This window comes from Lithobates pipiens, unplaced genomic scaffold, assembly GCF_037356315.1.
Source record: "Lithobates pipiens isolate NorthernLeopardFrog02 unplaced genomic scaffold, aLitPip1_a1.2 Scaffold_47, whole genome shotgun sequence".
Taxonomy (NCBI): Eukaryota; Metazoa; Chordata; class Amphibia; order Anura; family Ranidae; genus Lithobates; species Lithobates pipiens.
In genome coordinates, this window is record NW_027507871.1 from 937,921 (window position 1) to 963,586 (window position 25,666).

The following is a 25,666-nucleotide window of genomic DNA, read 5'->3' on the forward strand; positions in this document are numbered from 1 at the left end:
ATGGGGCACAGATGAGGCGGCACCAATGGGGTACAGATGGGGCGGCACCGATGATATGTACAGGTCTCCCCTGTGAGGAAATGCTGCTGATCGGCTCTCTCCTCCCACTCTTTCAGTGAGAGAGTCAAGCAGATAACTGCCATTTCCTTGTTTACATATGATTGGACACAGCTGATCACATGGGTAAAGAGCCGATGTTTCTTTACTGAGATCGGAGACGCGCCCAGAACAAGAGACGATCGGTGACAGCCCCTCAGGGAAGCACGGGGAGAGGCTTGTTTACACAGACCTCTCCTCCTTCTTCAGCTCTGTGACCCGATCGCGGGACACCAGCGGCGATCGGGTCCGCTGGTCCCGCGGCCACAGATCACAGGACCGGGTCGGGAGCCAGCCGCGCGCTCCCGACCCACGGCTGGGCACTTAAAGAATCACGTACCGGTACGTGATTGTGTCCAGCCGTGCCATTCTGCCGCTGTATATATTGGCGCGAGGCGGTCCTTAAGTGGTTAAAGCAGGGCTGATCCTCCACTCCTCCCCATAGCTAGACACCAGTCCCAGCTGCTTCTGTAAATTCTACATAAATGATTAGCCCTTACTTACATTGGCCACAGCCAGAAATACTAGGGGGCCGAGAAACTTGCTTTGAACCTTAAAATTATGTTTTTCAATAAACAAAAAACCACAGACTTTAGAAGAACATGTTATACTACTTAACTGCACAGAGCGGCCCTGAGACAGTAAAGCCTGGAAAAGGCGGCTGCCTCTCCACAGGTCATGCAATCTTCTGGGACCTGTGACGTTTCCCAGAAAATCGCAGGGGGGAGGGGTGAGAACTTCTGCAAAAGCAGAAGTGGGTGCAGGAACCTGTTGAAACTAGGTAATGGGGGGTGGTAAAAGCAGTACATCCCTTTTGGGCGGAGCTCCGATTTAAGGCTGGGTTCACACGGTTTGTGGAGCGCCCCTGTTCTCCGTTTTTTATGGGGGGGGGGGGGCAGAATTTTGCCTCAATTCAGACCTGAAAACAGCCAAAGACACACCGGACCCTTCTGCAGTGCGCTCTGTAGCCGCCCCGGAGATGTGTGAAGCGGCTCCAATGACAGCCGGTCACACTCTCCCGTCATGTGAAATGGATGCGGGGAAACCCTCATCCAATTCCCACAAGTGTGAACCCGGCCTTCACTTCCGATATGTAGTCACCAATATGCAGGACTTACCTGTCCTAGATTTGCTGACTAGTAACACGTCCTACTTTGTCATCTATTTTGGAACATTCTCCCCCTCCCCCCACCTTTATTCTCCGACAAAACAAGATGATGAATGCTGAGCTGACCTTTTCATCAGGTAAACGCTGACACGGGTTCCATAAGCAAACTTCTGCATGAATGGTGAAGCTGGGATGGCGAACGTTGGTGATGGACACATCTGTGAATAAAAGAGGATTGGCTTCATTAGCTTGGAGGATGTACGTTGTGTTTCAAGGTTTCTCCCAGCAACACTGGGAGAGAATTAGGGCTGCAACTAACCATTATTTTCACCATCCATTAGTTGGCCGATTAATCGCTTAATAACCTTAAAAAAAAAAAAGTGGATCAAATTGACGTTCATTTTCAACCACAGTGAGGGGAAAATGTAGAAATAACAGAAAAGGTCTTAGTGGAAGGAATTTTCAGACAGTGGATGTGGTTTTCATTCAGATATTACCTTCATTTTAAAAACAAGTGAAAATTTCAAACAAAATTCTTTCATTCAGCGAATGTAGAAAGATTTTTAGTCTGAATATTCTCATCTGAAAATTGATCGGTGTGGTCAGCACAAGGCTCGGTACACACCTATGCAGTTTGCTTTTGATCTGTTTCTGCAGTGCCTTTTGCTGTGCGTTTTGATTTTTGCGCACGTGATCTCCGATAACAACACATACAAGCCCTTAAAAAGTGACCCGCTCCCCCTCTTCTCTATAGAAGCTGAAGCACTCATAAAACGAGCCCTTGGAGATAATATTATTACAAAAGCAGAAGCTTCCTTTCTATCCAAAACATATTATAACACTCCCTATTTCTATCACCTTCCCAAAATACATAAAAATTCAGAGAATCCCCCGGGGAGACCAATTGTTGCCGCAATGGAAAGTATAACTAGCCCCTTTTCTATCTACATTGACCATTTCCTGCAACCACTGGCACAGAATCTCCAAACTTACATACGAGATGGTACACACCTATTAGAGATCCTAAAAACCTACTCCTGGGAGCCCACCTACCAATGGGTGTCCTTAGATGTCAATTCCCTCTATACTTCAATTCCCCATGCTGTTGGCCTTCAGGCAGTAAAACACTTCTTAGCCCTAGACCCATCCCTAAAAACTGCACAAGCAGAGTTTATCTTAGATTCCACAAAGTTCTGCCTCACCCACAACTACTTCTCCTTCAATAAAAAATTCTACTTACAAACCCAAGGGACAGCTATGGGTGCCAATTTTGCACCTAGCTATGCAAACCTGACAATGGGCTTCTGGGAAACTCTTTACATTTGGAACAACAATCCATATACAGAGCATATTATATACATAGGTCGCTATATAGATGATATTATCATCATATGGGACAACACCGGACCACCCATAGACCACTTCGTCTCACACTGTAACGCTAATGATCTAGGCCTATCTTTCACTTTTGAATCCAGTCCAGATACCTTACCCTTTTTAGATCTTGAACTCTGTCATATCAATAAAACCATCTTCGCAAGAAACCACATAAAACCCACTGCAGGAAATTCATATTTACACTTCCAAAGTTGCCACCACCCAAGGTGGATCACCAATATCCCAAAGAGTCAATTTAATCGTTTAAAACGAAATTGTACTCACAACTCAGATTATATCGAGCAGGGCACTCTGTTTAAAAGAAAATTTGAAGACAAAGGCTATCCCCCCACCCTAGTAGATGAAGCCTTCACCAAATTCCTGGACACCCAGCCAGTAACACACCCGGTCACACCCCAACCACATGAAACCACACCGAACAAACCCACTGTCCATTCCCAAACTCACAGCACCAGATTCATTACTCAATATCACTCCCAACACAAAAAAATGGAAAAAATCTTCAAAAACCATTGGAGTATCCTTCTAGAAGACCCTCTGTTAAAAACCTCCATAACAGATACCCCCAAGATAACATATCGTAGAGCACGCAACATAAAAAGTTTTATCGCCCCGAGCAAATTAAAAACCGATAACAAACCAAAGCCACTCAGGACATTCCTCACCCTGAAGGGCATGTACCAATGCAAGAAACAAAAATGTCTCACCTGTAAATTTGTCCAACACCGCCAAAAATCTTTTACGACAAAGGGCAACACATACCAACTAAAAGAGTTCTACAACTGCTCCTCTGAGTTTGTAATATATGCAATCCGCTGCCCTTGCAATCTACTTTATATAGGGCGTACCATTCGTACCCTAAGAAAAAGGTTTGGCGAACATCGCCGATCAGTAGAAGGGGACTCCAATCTCACTATCCCACGACACTTTAAAGAACACCATCAAGGGTCCACAGAGGGCATGCAAGTATGGGCCCTTGAACAGATACCTGGATCCTTCCCCCTCGCAGAACGTTTCAAACGTCTCTGCGAGAGGGAAACTTTTTGGATATATACGTTAGACACCCTCACGCCTGGAGGCCTCAACGAGGACATAGAAATCAACTCAGTTGTCTAATTTTTACCCATCACACTTTTTCCATGAGATTTTTTAATGAGACTTAAAATTGCTTAGCCGCCCCCGCACCCCCCCCCCCCCTCCCCTTCCCCCCCCCGCCCTCACCTCCACAAATCAGTATCCACACGCCTTTTTCTGATCCCACTATAAGTGGGTTCACACACGTACGAGTGCGTGTGCATGCGTATGTATGTATGTATGTGTATGTATATATATATGTATATGTATATATATATATATATGTATGTGTGTGTATGTGTATGTATATATATATATATATATGTATGTGTATGTTCTGCTCTAACATCCACGTCTCATTTTAACACCATTTTATTGTATTTTACAGTACCAAATTCTCACAATATCAAATCCTATCAATATACATGTCTCTCACCATGTTATGTCATAATACCCACCATAGAAATATACCTTCAGCAATTTAATTAACAATTTTTTGCCCCTTTTTCATTTTAATTTTATTTTTATTCCTAGTTCTATTTTTATTTTTATTTTTATTTTTATCTTTATTTTTATTTTTATTGTTTTTTTTATTGTTATTTTTATTCCTATTGTAATTTTATCCTTATTTTTACTTCTATTTTTATTGATTCTTTATATATTTTTTATATATAAAAAATTTCTTTTTTATATATATATATATATATATATATATATTCTTTATATGTATTTTCTATGTATTTTTTCAATTTTTAACAACCTTCTTTTAATTCTTGCAAAATCCACTTCTATTTTATACTTCTAACAAGTATTTTCATAATTTTTTAAAACAATTTTTAAAACAATTAAATAAATAAAAAAGTTCCAACTCTTATCACTTTTTCCCACATCTTGTCCACACTATCCAACTTGTATCCACATACATTGATGGACACACACACAATAATCACATACAACCAGCCTGCAACACATGAGCAATCAACACCATGCTTTGGTCGGAACAGCTCCGCCCCATAAGGTGGAACCTAAACGACTAATTAGAACTGCCCCCTTTCCCTATTTAAACCACTCCAAACATAGTAACCCAGATGCCTGATGAAGGAGCACGCATGCTCCGAACGCGTGCAACGTAAACCACAACGAAACGTCATCGCAGTGCGCCCCTCAACATAACAACGAACGGACGAACGGACCTCCCTGACGCTGTTACACCAAGCCGTGCGACGCTGGGAACCACCGGCGCCACCGGACGAGAGATACAGCCGAACGAGTTACCGCTTCTCCTCGAGAGCCCTGCGATGCCCTCTAGATACATGATGTGCCTGAAACCTTCTGGTAGAGTGTGAGTGCATAACTTCACAAATTAAATGTCTTTGATTCAACAATACTGCACTTAGATTGGCGCTGTTTTTTCTTCTGTTTATAACCATTATTTTCACCATCCATTAGTTGGCCGATTAATCGCTTAATAACCTTAAAAAAAAAAAAGTGGATCAAATTGACGTTCATTTTCAACCACAGTGAGGGGAAAATGTAGAAATAACAGAAAAGGTCTTAGTGGAAGGAATTTTCAGACAGTGGATGTGGTTTTCATTCAGATATTACCTTCATTTTAAAAACAAGTGAAAATTTCAAACAAAATTCTTTCATTCAGCGAATGTAGAAAGATTTTTAGTCTGAATATTCTCATCTGAAAATTGATCGGTGTGGTCAGCACAAGGCTCGGTACACACCTATGCAGTTTGCTTTTGATCTGTTTCTGCAGTGCCTTTTGCTGTGCGTTTTGATTTTTGCGCACGTGATTTTTCTGCAATTTGTATTTTTACATTTTTTTTGGGCACACAAATTGCTGCAAAAACACATGACACGCTTTTCTGCAGCTTCTCCATTGAAGTATATTGAACCAATAAAGCATTATTTTGCGTTTAAAAGTCCCCGCCCCTTTCAGATGTGAACGTGTCCCATAGGAAACCATGGAAATGAACTGCAGTGCATTTCTGCAAAAAGCACCAAAAACGCATAGATGTGAACCGGGTCTAACGCGTTTAGTAACATAATGGGGTTAAAAACTAAAAAACTAAAATGAGCCCTTTATAGTAGAAAAAGCCGATAATCACTACTGAAAGGGGTTCATTTTTTACTTTAGAACAGTGACAGGAATATTTATAGTAGCGATTATTTGCTATCTTTGTATTATAAAGGGCTCATTTTAGGTTTTTTTAACCCATTAGGTTACCGGCCGATTCATCGATTATGAAAATAGGAATCGATTCATTTCATAATGGATTAGTTGTTTCAGCCCTAGAGAGACTATTGTGATTAGGGTTGCCACCTGTCCAGGATTCACCCGGACAGTTCGGGTTTGGAATCATGTGTCCGGGTTTCAGACTGTCTGAGACCCAGACACATTATTTAAACTGTACTATGGCCTCCCAGCTGGGTTGCTGGCTGCAGTTGTCTAAGCTGAGAGTGTCTGTAACACTCTCTTTCACACAGCCCAAAGCCAGCACTAACAATTCCCTCTTCCCCAACAAAACACACACAGACAGGAGAGGAGAGAGGGCTCAATCTGCACCTCTTCCCCCCACCCCCTACTCCTCTTTGTCTGCCCACATTCCAATGCCTGGTGCTGTGCCTCAGAAAAAGGAAAGTGGGGGCCGAAAATTTGAAGCCCAGCAGCCTCAGATACATTTGGATGAGAGGTGCTGACTTCCAAAGGGTGAGTGAGCTCACCATCCCTCCGTGTCTGAAGTCTACCCCTTCTCTCTCCTGCCTCTGAGAGAGTACACTAAGGTAAATCAGGGTTCTCTCCATACATCAGTGTTCTCAGTGTCCCCCCTTAAATCAGGGTTCCCAGAGCATCCCTTATGTTAGAGTCCCCAGAATTCTCCCTTACATCAGAGTCTGCAGAGTCCCCCCTTAGAGTGAAAGGGAACTCTGTGAGTTCAGATATAAAGGGGGGACTCCGTGGACTCTGACGTAAAGGGGGACTCTTGTTATTAACTTCATATGATTAGAAATATTATTTAATACCAAAATATATCTATAGTTTATACTATAATAAAAATTGGTGTGCACCGATCAAGTGTTTGGGTTTGAGGTGAAGAAAAGGTGACAACCCTAATTGTGATCATGGGAGGAATCGGGCCGCAGCACCTCAGAAATCAGCCAGAAGAGGCGAGACAATGTTATGTGAGCAGCACAGACCTCTCCAATCCCGGGGCGGGAGATCACACTGACAGCACAAAGCTTACACTATATACCTCTATACTGCTCAGTCCCAAACATCCAGACTGCAAAACTACATCAGATGCCTGTTTTTACCGCCCCCCGCCCAACTCACCATCTGAAAGATCTATTTCATGAGTAGTTCTTCCCGTTATTACCAGTTCATAATTACAGACCTTCCCAGCTGCTTGCTCTGGGGGGCACCTGAGCAGGGCTCCATCCCAAGTTATTGCTCGGTGTGCCCAGTCACAGAGTGCAGCTCAGCCCCCCCCCCTCCTCTCATTATCTCAGATTGACAGTATACAGAGCCAATGAATGAGAAGAGACCCGGGAGAGCCACTGACCTCCTGCACATTACTGGCTCAGGTAAGTATAAGGAGGGGGCTGCTGCACCCAGGTGCTTTTTCTTTTTACAACCACTTTAACCGCTTCAGCCCCGAAAGATTTTACCCCCCCTCCTGACCAGAGAACTTTTTGCAATTCAGCACTGCGTCGCTTTAACTGACCATTATGCAGTTGGGTGACGTAGCATCCAAAAATAAATAAATAAATAAATGCCCCCCCCCCCCCACCACAAATAGAGCTTTCTTTTGGAGGTATTTAATCGCCTCTTCATTTTTTCTTTTTTGCGTTATAAACAAAAAAAGCGACAATTTTGAAAACAAAAAATAAAACAAAGCAATGTTTTTTTTACTTTTTGCTATAATAAATATCCCCCAAAGATATATAAAAAATATTTTTTCCCCAGTTTAGGCCGACACGTATTCTACATATTTTTGTAGAAAAAAAAAAAAAATCAATAAGTGTATATTGATTGGTTTACGCAAAAGGTAAAGCGTCTACAAAATAGGGATAGTTATGGCATATTTATTATTTTATTATTTTTACTAGTAATGCCGGCGACTTGCAACTTTTACCGGGACGGCAACATGGCGGACACGTCGGACAATTTTGACACATTTTTTGGGACTATTGGCATTTATACAGCGATCAATGCTATAAATATGCATCAATTACTGTAAACATGTCACTGGCAGGGAAGGGGTTAACACTAGGGGGCGATCAAGGGGTTAATGCGTCCTCTACTACATGTTCTAACTGAAGGGGGGGAGGGGACTGTGTAGGGGAGATGACAGATGGCTCTTCATACTCTGTGTGAACAGATGATCTGTCTCTTCTCCCCTCAGATAAGAAACACACAGATCGCTGTTCTCCGGGTGATGGCATCGGTTTCATGGACGAGCACGCGCGCCCCTAGTGGCTGAATATGGAAGCAACGTAACATGACGGCGATTCGCAGAGCCGCGTTTCCGCAGTACAACCGCGGCGGCTGGTCGGCAAGCCGTTAACTACTTTCCACCGGCGCTATAGAAAGACTGTTACAGCGCGGCCTTCCGGTGGTGGGAGGGAGACCACAGATGTCCTCCCGTGATGGTGCCGCTCACGTGCCCCCTGCGGCGCGCTCTCCAATCATCGAGTTCTTCCCACTCAGCTGATCACAGAACAGGGTAAAGAGCCAATCGCTGCGGCACTTTATCACATGATCAGCTCTCAGCCAACAGCTGATCACAGAAGTAAACAGAAGCCGATTATCTGCTTTTTTATTCTCACAATCAGCGGAAGGAGAAAATAAAGCAGCCAGTAACCAGCTTCTGTTACAGGAACATCGGTCCCAATATGTGCCCATCAGTGCCGCGTTTCAATCCCTGCCCCGCCCCTTCGGCTACCGGCCCCACCTTCCTTGCTGGTCACTTGTCCCGCCGCTGATTGGACGCCTGCATATTAGTAAACAGAGAGGAGGAATGAGGGGTGGGGCTGTGTCTCTTATCTCCTCCCCCTGCAGTGTACGGTTACCACGGAGATGAGTGCGAGGAGGGTGGAGCCTGTGTGATAGGGGAGGAGCTGAGAGACGAAGGGTCATACAAAATATCGGGCGGACTGACCGCTGCAGCGCTGGCTCCGGTGTTCCGTCAGATTCCGCAACCCCTCAGAATTAGTAACGGAAGTGACGATCCGTCGCCGCCATCTTGCTACACCAGGCACTCCTCCACTGTGAGGATAGACCGAGAAGGGGGGGGGGAAGGCGGACATCTTGTTACACCCGCCGGAGTTTTGCATTTTACACTTTTTATAAAACACAAATCGGAGGTTATATGGTGAAATCCCACGGACTGAACTCAGAGTTTTCTGTCACATTAGCAAACGTGTGAGGTGGGCAGGTTTGCCGCGGCTTTTAAAATGTAACATCCAAACATTCCGATTTCTAAATACTCTATTTATGCATCAAACTCCGGTGGGTGTAACAAGATGTCCGCCTTCTCAGTGTATGCTTACTATAGAGGAGTGTGGGGTATAGTAAGATGGCTGCGACTGAACGTCACTTCCGTTATCAATTGTGATTGGTTGGTAGAGCGCGGTACGGATCTTCACACGGCGGGCGGCCCCGGGGAGCAGCGTGAGGCTCATCACCCCTCCCCCCCTCATGGAGAAATAATTGGTGTGTAATAATGATAAAATAAAAGAAATGAAAAGATTTGATGTGCGGAGAGGATTTCTAAGGCTCCATTCACAATGTTATCATAAGAATAGAGATCTTTATTTCAGCCATGGGACTGTAAGGGTTAAATCTCATTCACAATAACATGTTCTTCCAGGAGCCGTATATCCCTATTACATCCGTATACTGGCTCCTTTAAGAAAAATCGTCAGTTAATTTTTCAAAAAAAAAAAAAAGTCACATGACTGCACTGTGATTTCATTGGCTGAGCCAAAGTCACTGTGATTGGCTGAGCCAAAGTCACTGTGATTGGCTGAGCCAAAGTCGCTGTGATTGGCTGAGCCAAAGTCGCTGTGATTGGCTGAGCCAAAGTCGCTGTGATTTCATTGGCTGAGTCCCCCTATATATTCAGACGCTGGGGCAGAATTCATCAGAAGTTGACTGTCCACTGACAAGTGAGGTTGGCTTTTATCTCTCCTGAGAGATACCTTGTGATATTATTGGATTTGATTTCGGTCAATTCAATTTCATTGCAATATTTGTTGTCATACATTTAAAGCGAGTTTCTTTATTCTTAATAATGAACCGATTTAAATGTAATCAGATTGTTTCTCTGAAAAACATCAAAGAGAAACCCAGCAAAGGAAGGGCCATGGTAGGAGGTGTCAGTGACCAGCCTGCAGATACCCCAACCAAAAAGCCCTCCAAGCTGAAGAGGACCCGAGCGTTTGTGCGCGGCTGTTTCAGAGCCGTCGTTCGATGTTTCGGTTCCGGCTGTAAAGCCAATAAACATCACCGGGATACAGACACTGAGATTGGTAAGTGTTTTTATTCAAAGATTTTTTTTTATAAATTATTTTTTTTTTTTTTTTTCCCCAAAAATTTTTTTTCACTTTTTTTTTTCAAAGTATATTATTTTCTTCATATTTTTTTTTTCAAAAAAAAATTTTTTTTTTTTCAAAAAAAATTTTTTTTTTCATAATTTGTTTTTTTTTTTTCAAAAAAATGTTTTGGGGTCACATTCCCATAGGTACAAATGTTTTTTTTCATATTTTTTAAATCAAGTCCTTTTTTATGACATTTTTTAGTTACAATCAACACAAGACATACACCAGGGCTCCACAAACCCCAGGCGCCAGGTCACCAATGCCACCAGAAATCACAACCTGGCGCCTAAGCTGCCACCAGCCCACTCACTATCACTATTAACAATGACTGACCCCCTCCCCCCTCCTCCACACTCTGCGGCTGCGCACTGTGTGTGACACTGACAAGCAAAGGAGAGATTTCAGCTTGATGTCTGTGTGGGAGGGAACCGGCCGGGGTGGGCGGGAACCGTCCGGGGTGGGAGGGAACCGTCCGGGGTGGGCGGGACCCGGCCGGGGTGGGCGGGACCCAGCAGCTATCAAACACCAGCCAATGGAATCTGGGCGGGCCGCTACGTGTATGTGGCCGCGCCTCTTTTCTTAAGCAGCCCAATCGTTGGCCGGTGTTTGATAGCTACTGAGTCCCGCCCACACAGCCGGGGCCCGCCCACCCCGACTCAAGACCAAAGCTGACATATCCGCTGTTGTGTCATATTTTGCTCCCCATCATAGAACGCTCCGGAAGGGACGTTGCGGCCGGAAATTTTGCACTGCGCATGCGCGATGCGTTCCAAATGCTTGCACCATGCGTTCCAGAGGATTTCCGACAATGTAGTTGAGTGAAAGCGTCAGATAATGTCACGGGAGTGAGGGGAGGTAATCGTGACATTAACTTTAGACAGAGCGGAGAGCGGCGGAGAGAGAGCGGGTAACTGTGGCTCAGGGAGGGGATTACCTCCCCTCACTTCTCTGACATTATCTGACGGTTTCACTGGTCTGCATTGTGGCAAATCATTTGGAACGCATGGCGCAAGTGTTTGGAACGCATGGCGCATGCGCAGTGCTAAATTTCTGGCCGCAGCGCCACTTCCGGAACATTCTATGATGGGGAGCAAAATATGACACTACACCGCCTCTCTGTTACTTGTCAGCTTCACACCCCGGCCGGGTCCCGCCCATTCCGACATTAAAGCGGGAGTCCGCCATTTTTTTTTTTTTTTAAGTCAGCAGCTACAAATACTGCAGCTGCTGACTTTTAAAACAATGACACTTACCCGCCCAGCGCCCCCGCGATGTCGGCACCCGAAGCCGATCTCTCGATCGTCTCTCGGGTGCTGCCGCCGCCATCTTGGGTATGGGAATCAGGAAGTGGAGCCTTTCGGCTTCATTTCCCGGTTCCCTACTGCGCATGCGCGAGTCGCTCTGCGCAATAAGGATGGTCCCCGCTGTCTCTGGGATCCGTGTGTTTCCCAGCAGGCAGCGGGGGACCTTCGGAAAGGGGCGTAGATTCTGCGGAAAGGGGCGTGGATTCTGCAGAATCTACGCCGGAAGTGATGCAGATACCTGTACTGTACAGGTACCTGCACCCCCCTCCCCCCTGAAAGGTGCCAATTGTGGCGCCGGAGGGGGGGAGGGTTCCAATGAGCAGAAGGTCCACTTTAGGGTGGAGCTCCGCTTTAAGCTCAATTCTGACAGCTCCTCTGTTACATTTCAGTAACAGAGTGCTCCGTGTAAAACCTGCCAGTGCCACCTGCCAGCGCCAACCAGTGGCATCTGCCAGTGCCACCGCCAATCAGTGCCAACCAGTGCCACGGCCAATCAGTGCCACCTGCAACCACAAACCAGTGTCACCGCCAATCAGTGACACCTACCAGTTCCAAACCAGTGTCACCTGCCAATGCCAACCAGTGTCACCTGCCAATGCCATCTGGCAGTTCCACGTGCCTGCCAGTGCCACCTGCCACTACCAATCAGTGCCACCGCCAATCAGTGCCAACTAGTGCCACCGCCAACCAGTGCCACCTGCCAACACAAACCAGTGCCACCACCAATCAGTGCCATCTGCCAGTGACAACTAGTGCCACCGCCAACCAGGGCCACCTGCCATCACCAACCAGGGCCACCTGCCACTTCCAAACCAGTGCCACCTGCCAATCAGTGCCAGTGCCAATAGTGCCACCTGCCAGTGCCAATAGTGCCACCTGCCAGTGCCAAACCAGTGTCACCTGCCAATGCCATCTGGCAGTTCCACGTACCTGCCAGTGCCAGCCAGTTCCATCTGTTGCCAGCCTTACTCTCTTTCTGGTCAGCCCATAACCCTGATGTAACAGCGTTTCAATGGAGTTATTGACTGGGTGCTCCATTGTGAGTTAGGGATAGGGGGTGAAAATGAGTGGCCTTACCCCGGGAGCTGACAATCCATACCACTCTAAAAAAACAAAAACTGGCTCCTAAATTCAAAGCAAATTTGTGAACCCCTGACATACACACAACCCATGTACTTATTGTACAATCCTAATAAACACACATTTATAAGCAATATTTAAAGTGGATGTAAACCCACAAAAAACAAAACAAAGGTGCCAATTGGTTCAGTGCCCCCAATGCCACCTCCCCATGGGCAGTGCGGATAATGCCCCCCCCCATGGGCAGTGCAGATAATTCTGCCCCCAGAGGCGGCTCTAGGCTTTGTAATAATTAAAGCAATAACCCCCCCCCCCCCACAGCGCTGCTGGCTTCCCTCCTCTTCTCTCCCGCTGACTGGGGGATCTTCAGATAAAGGGGCTGGTAAATATGTCATTTACCAGCCCTTACTTTTCTAAATGAACACAATGGGTGATCGGTACTGATCACTCACCGTGTTCAATCATAACTGAAGCATAGTAAGCTGTGTTTTCTCTGCTTCGGTTTATGAATTAATAGGAGACTTTGTCTCCTGTTCATTCATTTGCAGTGAAGCTGAGGCTACAGAGAAAAGGACTGGGGAATATCTCTCCTCAGTCCCTTTCTCTGTGTCAAAAGTGAGACTTCAGGGGTCTGTTTAGACCCCTGATATTTCACCAAAGAAACCAAAAAACTCACCAAAAAACAACATTTTGGGTTTTAAAAAAATTGTAAGAAAAATAAATAAAATTATACAAAAATTTCTAATCAGACCAAAAAGTCATGCCCAATATGTAGCATAATTTAGCCTCACTCACTGTTTTCTGCGGTGCTCTGTGTATGCCACAGGTCACCATCTTCCTAGTAGGGGCCCCAGGGCATTACTTTGTCCATGATGCTATTATGATGGCACGGTACAATGGTGGTAAACATGTGTAGTAGAGGAAAATGGAGGGTATGGCAGAGGGTAGTATGTACATGAGAGGAGTGCAGAGTCTATGTGGGGGTGGTATGTATATGGGAGGAGTGCAGAGTGTATGGGGGGAGACTGTATATGAGAGGGGTGCAGAGTGTATGGGGGGTAGTATGTATATGAGAGGGGTGCAGAGTGTATGGGGGGGTAGTATGTATATGAGAGGGGTGAGGAGTGTATGGGGGGTAGTATGTATATGAGAGGGGTGCAGAGTGTATGGGGGGTAGTATGTATATGAGAGGGGTGAGGAGTGTATGGGGGGTAGTATGTACACGAGAGGAGTGCAGAGTGTACGGGGGGGTAGTATGTATATGAGAGGGGTGCAGAGTGTATGGGGGGGTAGTATGTATATGAGAGGGGTGCAGAGTATATGGGGGGGGGTAGTATGTATATGAGAGGGGTGCAGAGTGTATGGGGGGTAGTATGTATATGAGAGGGGTGCAGAGTGTATGGGGGGGTAGTATGTATATGAGAGGGGTGCAGAGTGTATGGGGGGTAGTATGTATATGAGAGGGGTGCAGATTGTATGAGGGGTAGTATGTATATGAGAGGGGTGCAGAGTGTATGGGGGGGTAGTATGTATATGAGAGGGGTGCAGAGTATATGGGGGGAGTAGTATGTATATGAGAGGGGTGTAGAGTGTATGGGGGGGTAGTATGGGGGTAGTATGACATGGGAGGGGTGCAGAGTGTATGGGGGTAGTATGTACATGAGAGGGGTGCAGAGTGTATGGGGGGTAGTATGTACATGAGAGGGGTGCAGAGTGTATGGGGGGTAGTATGTATATGAGAGGGGTGCAGAGTGTATGGGGGGTTAGTATGGGGGTCCACTGTGCTGCAGACACGGCTCTCACCGCCCCCTCCCTCATCCATCTCTAGTCCCTGCATACAAGTCACAAGTGCCCCCATAAACTTGTCAGCTCACCTCCCTCCACACCCGACAAAAGGAACTCCTGCATGTCCGTGCTTTCATCCATCCCTCTTGGGTTCAGCAGAGGCCGCCAGCTCCGCCTCTATAATCTGTCCTCAGGCAGCGCTGGAGCCTCGAGGACACAGAGAGGGGGCGCTGGAGAGTGCAGAGCCTGAGGCAGAGAGCGCGGCGCTGGTCACATAGCACTAGCAGCGTTGTCACTGTGTTCAGTAGTTGCTTGCTGAGCCTCGCTCATCCCGCTAGTTTGGGGACACTGACGGGAGATATTCGCTGCCACTCACACGCACCGGTCAGGCAAATTAGGCGATCGAGGGGCCCCTATGAGTTGCGAGGCCTAAGGCGATCGCCTAATTTGCCTAATTAGAGAGCCGCCTCTGGCGGCCCCCCATGGGCAGTTACGGACAATGCCACCCCCCATGGGCAGTGCGGATAATGCCGCCCCCCCATGGGCAGTGCGGACAATGCCATCCCCCAAAGGGCAGTGTGGATAATGCCGCCCCCCACCATGCGCAGTGCGGACAATGCCACTCCCCCATGGGCAGTGCGGACAATGCCGCCCCCCCATGGACAGTGTGGATAATGCTGTCCCCCAAAGGGCAGTGCGGATAATGCCACCCCCCATGGGCAGTGCGGATAATGCCACCCCCCATGGGCAGTGCGGACAATGCCACCCCCCATGGGCAGTGCGGACAATGCCACCCCCCATGGACAGTGCAGACAATGCCGCTCCCCCCATGGGCAGTGCGGACAATGCCGCTCCCCCTATGGACAGTGCGGATAATGCCGCCCCCCCCATGACCATCCCACATGGGACCTAGATCCCTCCCCCGCTGTCTCTTTGATGGTCTCATTGTGATTGCACTTCTGTAGTCATGTATGTCAATCTTTTGTTTTCATCCCCAACAATCCACGTCTGCACACTACTGGGAGGTCCATACACACGCAGATGGACGGTTATAGATCTCTTATTGGCACCGTCTCCCCGGGATTTTGTACTTGTTGAAAACCAGAAGATTACTTAGCAGTGCCCCAAAGAAAACATGAAATAGTCCCTCCTGTTCCCTACTGAATGGACAAAGAATAACGGATTGTCTGAACTGCCTTAGGGCTCATTTAAACATGTTGTGCCCTCTGAACAGCAATCCTCTTCAGAGGGTATTTGACAGGAGGCAAGAAGGTGTTATATTGCCTCCTCACCACCTGTTTAACCCCCTGACATCCGCGCTATGGGCAAATGACGGGAACAGCGCGGATGTGAATTCCCGGGAGACCGTCATATGACATCCCCCTGTGCACGCTCCCTGCGGAGGGCGCCGTGATCACCGAGTCACTGAGACTCAGGTGACCACCAATCCAAGTACGGGGCCAATCCCGACCCCTTATCATGTGATCAGTTATCAGCCAATGACGGCTCATCACATGATGTAAACAGGAGAAGAACAAAGCCGATCACCGGCTCATCTTAAAGGGACATCGACCCCGAAAAGGAAGAGGCGATTATGCCTCATTTATAGAGTAACAGTGCCCACCAGTGCCACCTATCGATGCCCACTAGTGCCACCTATCGATGCCCACCAGTGCCACCTATCGATGCCCACCAGTGCCACCTATCAATGCCAAGTGCCACCTATCAATGCCCAAAAGTGCCACTTATCAATGCCCACCAGTGCCACCTATCGATGCCCACCAGTGCCACCTATCGATGCCCACCAGTGCCCCCTATCGATGCCCACCAGTGCCACCTATCAATGCCCACCAATGCCACCTATCAATGCCCACCAGTGCCACCTATCGATGCCCACCAGTGGTGCTAATCATTGACACCTAGAAGTGCTGCCTATCAGTGTAACTGATCAGTGCCCATCACTGCCACCCATCGGTGCCCATCAGTGCCACCTCGTCAGCGTACATCAATGACAGACAAAAATTACCCGTTATAACATTTAACAAAAATGTAAAAAAATATGGTTTTAATTCGGTCTTTTTATATTTAAAAAAAATAAAAACCGCTGAGGAGATGAAATACCACCAAAGGAAATCTCTATTTGGGGGAACAAATGATACAAATGTCATTTGGGTACAGTGTTGTATGACCGTGTAATTGTCACTCAAAGTGCGACAGCGCTGAAAGCTGAGGATTGGTGTGGATAGGAGGGGGAGGGGGGTTTAAGTGGCCGGTAAGCAAGGGGTTAAACATGACAGCATTTTCTACACATATGAGATGGCTGTGTGCTGTGCAGGTTTTATGCCCCTTACACTGTTAGGAAAATGTTGTCACCCCCTCATTTCTTCACAGAGCACACCACCTCCTTTTCCTCTGCTGGCTGAATGTGATGTGGGGGGGCGCAGGCTCAGGCCCTGGCTCTTATAGGTGGTAGGGGGCCCAGTCATGTAAGCTGATTTCTAGCAGCGGTCCTGGGTGTGGGCGAATGGCCCTGAATGCAGACAGTGCATGTCATATTAGGAGAAGTGGCTGCGTGCGTGCAGCTGTGCGTTCTACTCATTGTCAATGGACTGCCTGCATGCAGCACCTGGAAGATACAGATGTTGTAGAAACGTCCCGTTCATGTTATATGGGCCTCATCACCCTTGTAAACAAGGCCAGACAGACGGACAAAACCAACACAAATAAAACCGCACTAATTCATTATCCATCAGCATTTTAATATGCACTATGCCTTTACCCCAAGTGCTGTCATTAGAAGTGTCTGCGCTCCTAAAGCCGGCCATAGACATTTCCAATCTCACCCGGCTAAGCAAGGACCAGCCAAGATTCTAACCATGTATGGGCAGGCGGATTACGGGCTGGGTACAACCAGCCCCTCTGATTTTTCATGCCATTATTGCCAGCCAGTGGGTCGGGATGAGTGGCAGGCAACCAGCATTTTTATACAAAGTACATTAGTCCTCCTTGTGTCCCTGTCCTGTAGAGTTTATTCATGGTCTCTGGCACCAGCGTTTTCATCTCTTCTCTCCATAATTTGATGTTCTACAAAGAAAAATATATGAAATGTAGGTGAAGGTGCTAAATCTAATTCCTCTCTTTTTTTATTGTAGGTGTACGCGGTATTGACTGCACACCACAGTGCAACCCGGACGTGTCCACTCCACCGGAGTGCGACCAGGACGTGTCCACTCCACCGGAGTGCGACCAGGACGTGTCCACTCCACCGGAGTGCGACCAGGACGTGTCCACTCCACCGGAGTGCGACCCGGACGTGTCCACTCCACCGGAGTGCGACCAGGACCTGGCCACTCCACCGGAGTGCGACCAGGACGTGTCCACTCCACCGGAGTGCGACCCGGACGTGTCCACTCCACCGGAGTGCGACCAGGACCTGGCCACTCCACCGGAGTGCGACCAGGACGTGTCCACTCCACCGGAGTGCGACCAGGACGTGTCCACTCCACCGGAGTGCGACCAGGACGTGTCCACTCCACCGGAGTGCGACCAGGACCTGGCCACTCCACCGGAGTGCGACCAGGACGTGTCCACTCCACCGGAGTGCGACCAGGACCTGGCCACTCCACCGGAGTGCGACCCGGACGTGTCCACTCCACCGGAGTGCGACCAGGACCTGGCCACTCCACCGGAGTGCGACCAGGACGTGTCCACTCCACCGGAGTGCGACCCGGACGTGTCCACTCCACCGGAGTGCGACCAGGACCTGGCCACTCCACCGGAGTGCGACCAGGACGTGTCCACTCCACCGGAGTGCGACCAGGACGTGTCCACTCCACCGGAGTGCGACCAGGACGTGTCCACTCCACCGGAGTGCGACCAGGACCTGGCCACTCCACCGGAGTGCGACCAGGACGTGTCCACTCCACCGGAGTGCGACCAGGACCTGGCCACTCCACCGGAGTGCGACCAGGACCTGGCCACTCCACCGGAGTGCGACCAGGACGTGTCCACTCCACCGGAGTGCGACCAGGACGTGTCCACTCCACCGGAGTGCGACCAGGACCTGGCCACTCCACCGGAGTGCGACCAGGACCTGGCCACTCCACCGGAGTGCGACCAGGACGTGTCCACTCCACCGGAGTGCGACCAGGACGTGTCCACTCCACCGGAGTGCGACCAGGACGTGTCCACTCCACCGGAGTGCGACCAGGACGTGTCCACTCCACCGGAGTGCGACCAGGACGTGTCCACTCCACCGGAGTGCGACCAGGACCTGGCCACTCCACCGGAGTGCGACCAGGACCTGGCCACTCCACCGGAGTGCGACCAATTCGTGTCCACTCCACCGGAGTGCGACCCGGACGTGTCCGCTCCACCGGAGTGCGACCAGGACGTGTCCGCTCCACCGGAGTGCGACCCGGACGTGTCCGCTCCACCGGAGTGCGACCCGGACGTGTCCGCTCCACCGGAGTGCGACCAGGACGTGTCCGCTCCACCGGAGTGCGACCCGGACGTGTCCGCTCCACCGGAGTGCGACCCGGACGTGTCCGCTCCACCGGAGTGCGACCCGGACGTGTCCGCTCCACCGGAGTGCGACCAATACGTGGCGACTCCACCGGAGTGCGACCAAGACGTGGCGACTCCACCGGAGTGCGACCAAGACGTGGCCACTCCACCGGAGTGCGACCAGGACCTGTCCACTCCACCGGAGTGTGACCTAGACAATCCATCCATCCGCAGCACACACCATGAGATCGCCTCACAAGTACCATCCAGCGTGGTCACCAAGGACCAGTCATGTGTACTCTCCTTTGAACACATGACCTGTTATGGAGTCCTTGGACAGGGGGCCTTTGGGAAGGTGATCTTGGCCTCTCATCCCGCCATTGACCAGAAGCTGGCGGTTAAACTTGTGGAAAAGAGAGAATTACTTCATAATGAAGACGAGAGTGAGATGGTTTTCTTAGAACGTGACGTGCTGAAAGTAGCCAGGGAGTGTCCATTTATTACACATCTGTTTGGAACGTTCCAGACAAAGGTAAGTCTTTTCACCTTCCAATTTCTTTACCAGACCAGACAGAAGTAGCATTGCAATAAGAACAGTCCAGTAATGGCGGCCTACTTAGTTCCTCTGCCCGGTTTTACTAAATTAAGTGTGTCTGTCTATTCCTCCACAAAATGAAATCCTGCATGTCTATAATGTAAACTTTATCTCTTGTGTTCACACAGAATCATCTCGCCTTTGTCCTGGAATGTGTGACCAGAGGGGATCTCCATCGTGCCATGGCAGGAGCTCCATTTCCTGGGGGCACCATAAGGTAAGATCAATGAACGGGTCACTCTGGAGTCGGGGGTGACTGACCACAGCCAGTGATGTAGTCAGCCCCTTCACCTGAGCCTCGTCCATCCATACCCCTATGTATTACAGGGGGAAGTCATTTCATCTTTAGATTTCATTACTCTGTGATGATTTGTGATGCTAATTCCTCTATCTCTTTCCCCCATCAGATACTTCATAGCAGAAATGATCTGTGGTCTGCAGTTTCTGCATTCTAGGACGATCATCCACAGAGACCTCAAGCCTGGAAATATCCTTTTGGATGACTCCGGGCACATCAAAATAGCTGATTTCGGCTTGGCAGGGGTCGGTGTCACGGAGTTCAGGAGGATTCGAGGACAAACGGGAACACCAGGGTACTTGGCGCCAGAGGTAAGATACTTGCTATCCACCTGATATTAGACCTAATTGTAATATTTGTTATAATGGGATATAGAGATAAGCTAAACGGAGGTAATTTTTCACTAAATTAAAGCGGTTCTGCACCTAAAAAAAATATTAAAAGCCAGCAGCTACTAATATTGCAGCTGCTGACTTTTAAAAAAATCACACTTACCTGTCCCAGGGTCCGGCGATGTCGGCGGCAGATGACGAGCGATCGCTCATCTCGCTGCTGCCCCCGCCGCCATCCTCTGTCAGGGAATCGGGAAGTGAAGCATTACAGCTTCACTGCCTGGTTCCCTACTGTGCATGCGCGAGTCGCGCTGCGCGTCTCTTATGGTCCCCCGCTGTGTCTCTGGGAACTGTGTGTTTCCCAGAACACAACGGGGGGGGGCATCTGCGGCGGTCTGCCCGGAAGTGGGTGCAGATACCTGGATTATCCAGGTAACTGCACCCCCCTCCCCACTGAAAGGGGCCGATTGTGGCACTGGAGGGGGGGAGGGATCAGATTAGCGGAACTTCCCCTTTAGGGTGAAGAACCGCTTTAAGAATTTCTTTACTGGTGACCTGGTTGGTTTCAGTGGGTTTCCAGGCTGGAACAATATTCCAGGGGTATTTGTCCCCATTGGTTTGTATTGGTGACCATTGTCATTGGGAAAGAAAGTGAGTTTTAGATATTTCCCCAGAACACGAGGGGAGGAGAAACCTTCAACGGGCACACCTGTTCTGGTGAAATTTACCTCAATTTGGAAGATTTCAACCAATTTCCTTTTGTGTCTCTGCGAGACCTAAAGCCCCACCTCCAATATTCACAAGCTCCGCCTTGGTTTGAGGTCTTTTGAGCACAATTTTAGGAGTCCTGGGAGGATTCATAGATCCCATATATCAGCATTGAGTCGTCTCCGTCCTCTACCCAACAATCAGCTCATCCTTCTTTTTCTCTTTATGTTTCTACAGGTTCTTCAAAACACTCCATACTTCGGAGCGGCTGATTATTTCTCCCTGGGAATAATCGTGTATAAGATGGCTTTCGGCAGACATCCCTTTCTGACCGGCAGCGAGTCCGCAGAGGAAGAAGTGAAGATCGTGACCACAAGGGAACCGCATTATCCAGATATCATAGACCCGAATCTCCGTGACGTCATAGAGATGGTAAGTATACATAGAAATTTTACACCTTTTAAGTGGCAATGTTCTATCCCTGTTGCATACATTATATCTTATTAGGATTTTATTAAACATGGTTCCACCTTCTTACCATCACATATCGATGGAGGTCATAGCTGTACTTTCAGCAAGCTGACTGCTTAATGGAAGGATCTGCCTTCCCCTGTCATAAGGAAAGAAGCAGCCCTTTTTAATTTACGGTCCGGGTGGTTCCATTGGATAGTGATGGGGCTAATCGCACACATTGAATTCAATTTCTGGGGACATTCCGTGCACAGACAACATATAGAACTCCCCTGGGACTGCCAGAGTCATAAGAAAAATCATGGCAGGTGCAGATTTCATAGAAATCTCCTTTTTAATACATTCCTAATTCACATTTAATTGCAAAATATCTGATGTTTCTTTCCTTTAATAACTATTCTGAACTAATATGACACAAATAAGGCCCCATGCTACCATCCAATCCAATCAGGATGTAGTAGCAGGTCAGAAGGCAAAATAATAGAGAGAATCAGAATCAAATATTACATTGTTCATAGATTGTTCATGTTATTCCAGTGTATCTTATTATATTTTGTTCCTTTTTACAGTTCCTATGTAAAGACCAAGAGCTGCGGATGAGTCTAGTAAGAGATATAAGAGGACACCCCTACTTCAGCAAGGTGGACTGGAAGGAGCTAGAGAAAGGGAACTCACCCCCACCATTTCCAAATCGACATGTAAGTATACGGGAGGAGTCCCAGCACAATGGGGGGATTTCTAGGGATTATTTCCCTATCGATCAGAAACATTGACAAAATACTTTTTTCTCTTTCCAGATGCATGAGGAAGACCTGGGGGAAGGAATTCCAGGGGATGTATTCATTAAAAATGAAGACAATGGGAGGCAGATAGTTCCATGCCAGCAGAAGAGATTTGAGGGCTTCTCCTACCTGAGCAAGAATGTGAATTGCAGCCAGTGGCCTAATACTCACCACTGGAAAACCAGTATCAACCCAGAGCCTCGTCGCCACCATCCGAGGGGCAATAACATTAACATACAGCCTCAATACCACCATTTGAGGGCAGAGCTTCATTACCACCATCTAAGAAGCAATGACATCAGAGAGCCCCGTCACCAACATTTGAGGGCTGAGCCTCATTACTATCATCCGAGGGTAGTGATAAACAAAGAGCCTCCTCGCTACCATGCGAGGGCAGAGCCTCCTCGCTACCATGCAAAGGCAGAGCCTCCTCGCTACCATGCGAGGGCAGAGCCTCCTCGCTACCATGCGAGGGCAGAGCCTCCTCGCTACCATGCGAGGGCAGAGCCTCCTCGCTACCATGCGAGGGCAGAGCCTCCTCGCTACCATGCGAGGGCAGAGCCTCCTCGCTACCATGCAAAGGCAGAGCCTCCTCGCTACCCTGCGAGGGCAGAGCCTCCTCGTTACCATGCGAAGGCAGAGCCTCCTCGCTACCATGCGATGGCAGAGCCTCCTCGCTACCATGAGAAGGTAGAGCCTCCTCGCTACCATGCGAGGGCAGAGCCTCCTCGCTACCATGCGAGGGCAGAGCCTCGTTACCACCATCTGAGGGATTTGACCTCAACTGAGATTTTCCTGGTGTGAGACGGTAACACAAGCAGTACTGAGTGAGATAATTGTGGCACACTGGCAATGATATCCCTACACCATACATAGAACCATACATATCACCATACTCAGCATGCCCACCTAGGACCAAACATACCACTATACATACCACCATCAGGGCCACCAATAAGGGGGTACCACTGGTTCTCCTGTAGGGGCTGGGCACAGAAAACATGAGGAATCGTTGCGGCGGGCGGATGCACTGATCAGTGGGGGGGCACTGATCTGTGCAGATGCTCAATGCATATATTCTGAATGTGCCCCAAACGATTGTAAACAAGCATGCAAGTGTGTTTTATTGTATACATACCTGCGTATATAGCACCATGCATACCATCATACACAGCATGTCTACATACCACCACCAGGGCCACCAATAAGGGGGTACCACCAGTCCTCCTGTAGGGGGCTGGGCACAGAAAACATGAGGAATCGGTGCGGCGGGCGGAAGCACTGATCAGTGTGGGGGCGCTGATCTGTGCGGATGCTCAATGCATATATTCTGAATGATCCCCAAATATGATTGTGAACAAGCAGGCAGGTGTGTTTTATTGCATACATACCTGCAATACATATGTTCTGTATGGTTCTATGTATGTTTTTTTTCTCTATATGTGATGAACTGGGCACCCTAGACTGATGATTCAGGGACTATCCGATCGCCTTAGGGGGTCAGGAAGGAATTTTTCCCCCCCTTGGAGCCCATCTGGCCGGGGGGGTTTTCGCCTTCCTCTGAATCATCTTAAGGTTTAGGCTTAGTGTAAAAAGGCCCTGCCTTTGAGGAGTCCTAGGACAACCGTCACTGATCTCCGATGTTCTCCGAAGCCCGACAATCATTTCCATCTATAGATTTATCTCCAATAAAGATTGGTCGTACCTTAATTGTCTTTGTATGTGTTTTTTTTTCTTCTTTTTTCTAAGAAATATAATGAGGAATGGCAGCAGGGTGAGGAATCTTGCCCCATACTTCACCACTAGGGATGAGCTTCCATTTCAAGCGGAAGATCGAACATTATGGTCCGTTGGTGCCAAATTAGAGCGGCGTGTCACGGCCCATAATGCACTGCGTCATCGCAGTGCATTGCTGGCTGATGATTGGCCAAGCATGCACGATGACCCGCATGCTTTGGCCACTCACAGCGCCGTCAGCGAAGAGAGCCATAATTGGTCACAGGCCAATTTTTGATGCAATACTTTGCAGCAGGGCTCATTCCTGCGCCCCAACTAGAGTATCTGTAAGGGGTTGCAGTGTTGTGGCACCAGTGCCTAAGGCCCAATTTTTCTGCCCCTGTTCAGGGGCATGTAATTACAATTCTTGATCTAATATTTCACAGCAGGGCCCGTTCCTGCGCCCACCCAGAGTAACTGTGAGGGATTACAGTGTTGTGGCAACACCAACACCTAAGGCCCACATTTTTGCGTTTATATTTTGAGTATATAGGGCAGGCCCCTACTTTCAAACATCCAACTTACAAACAACTCCTACTTTCAAACAGAAGGAGACAACAGGAAGTGAGAGGAAATCTACCCCTAGGAAGGGAAATTCTCTCCTGTAAGAGTTCCTCGTTTCACAAAAAAACACAAATTTTAACAATCCAATTGTCATTGGGACAGAAAGTGAGGTGAAATCTTCTGAACAGGTGCGCACAGACAGCAAAACAAATTACCGTATATACTCGAGTATAGGCCGACCCGAATATAAGCCGAGGCCCCCAATTTACCCCCCAAAAAACTGGCAAACTTATTGACTCGTGTATAAGCCGAGGGTGAGACATGCCTGTCCATCCCTGTGTGTGTGTCCGTCCATCCCTGTGTGTCCGTCCATCCCTGTGTGTCCGTCCATCCCTGTGTGTCCGTCCATCCATCCCTGTGTGTGTGTGTGTCCATCCATCCATCCATCCCTGTGTGTGTGTGTGTCTCCATCCATCCATCCATCCATCCCTGTGTGTGTGTGTCTCCATCCATCCATCCCTGTGTGTGTGTGTCTCCATCCATCCATCCATCCCTGTGTGTGTGTGTCTCCATCCGTGTGTGTGTGTGTGTGTGTGTGTGTGTGTGTGTGTCCAGCCTACCTGTGTCCCGAGCCTTTGTCCCGAGCCTCCGTCCCGTGCCTTGCCTCCTTGCCTCCGTCCCGTGCCGTGCCTTGCCGCCGTGCCTTGCCTCCGTCCCGTCCCGTGCCGTGCCATGCCTTGCCTCCGTCCCGTGCCCTCTTCGTCGGCGCCTCGGCGGCCATTGTAAAATTCAAAAGCTGCGCCGCCGCCTTCGCCTGTGATAGGCGGAACACTGAATTTCCCAGCAGCCTGTGTTCCGCCTATCACGGACATCGTATCATCCTCGTCCGTAGTACGAGGATGATACGATGTCCGTGATAGGCGGAACACAGGCTGCTGGGAAATTCAGTGTTCCGCCTATCACAGGCGAAGGCGGAGCCGGAGGCGCGGCTTTTGAATTATAGAATGGCCGCTGTCTGTCTGCTCGACACGCTGATCGAGCGGGCAGACAGCGATGACTCGAGTATAAGCCGAGGGGGGCACTTTCAGCCTCAAAAAAGAGGCTGAAAATCTCGGCTTATACTCGAGTATATACGGTATACAGGGGTGATAACCCTTCCCTATGTTTTACAAAAAGCTTAAAAATAGATTTTTTGGCTGGAGCTACACTTTAAAAATGTACCAGTTAAAAATTACAA

The 25,666-nt window shown here is 48.6% G+C and overlaps 1 protein-coding gene and 1 long non-coding RNA gene across 4 annotated transcripts in view; one reads left to right on the forward strand and one right to left on the reverse strand.

The window, feature by feature from the left end:
* Positions 1-1,295: 1,295 nt before the first annotated feature.
* Positions 1,296-25,666, reverse strand: part of LOC143956923 (uncharacterized) — a 39,116-nt gene continuing 14,745 nt past the window's right edge. For all 3 annotated transcript variants that reach the window (XR_013269986.1, XR_013269987.1, XR_013269988.1), the window contains exon 3: positions 1,296-1,422. This is a non-coding gene — a long non-coding RNA (uncharacterized LOC143956923). The remainder of the gene's footprint in view (positions 1,423-25,666) is intronic.
* LOC143956920 (uncharacterized) lies at positions 19,198-23,859 on the forward strand. Its single transcript, XM_077467087.1, has 5 exons — positions 19,198-19,775; positions 19,966-20,167; positions 21,134-21,328; positions 21,937-22,065; positions 22,165-23,859. The coding sequence occupies exons 1-5, from the start codon at positions 19,741-19,743 to the stop codon at positions 22,951-22,953; spliced, it is 1,350 nt and encodes a 449-aa protein (XP_077323213.1). The 5' UTR covers positions 19,198-19,740; the 3' UTR covers positions 22,954-23,859.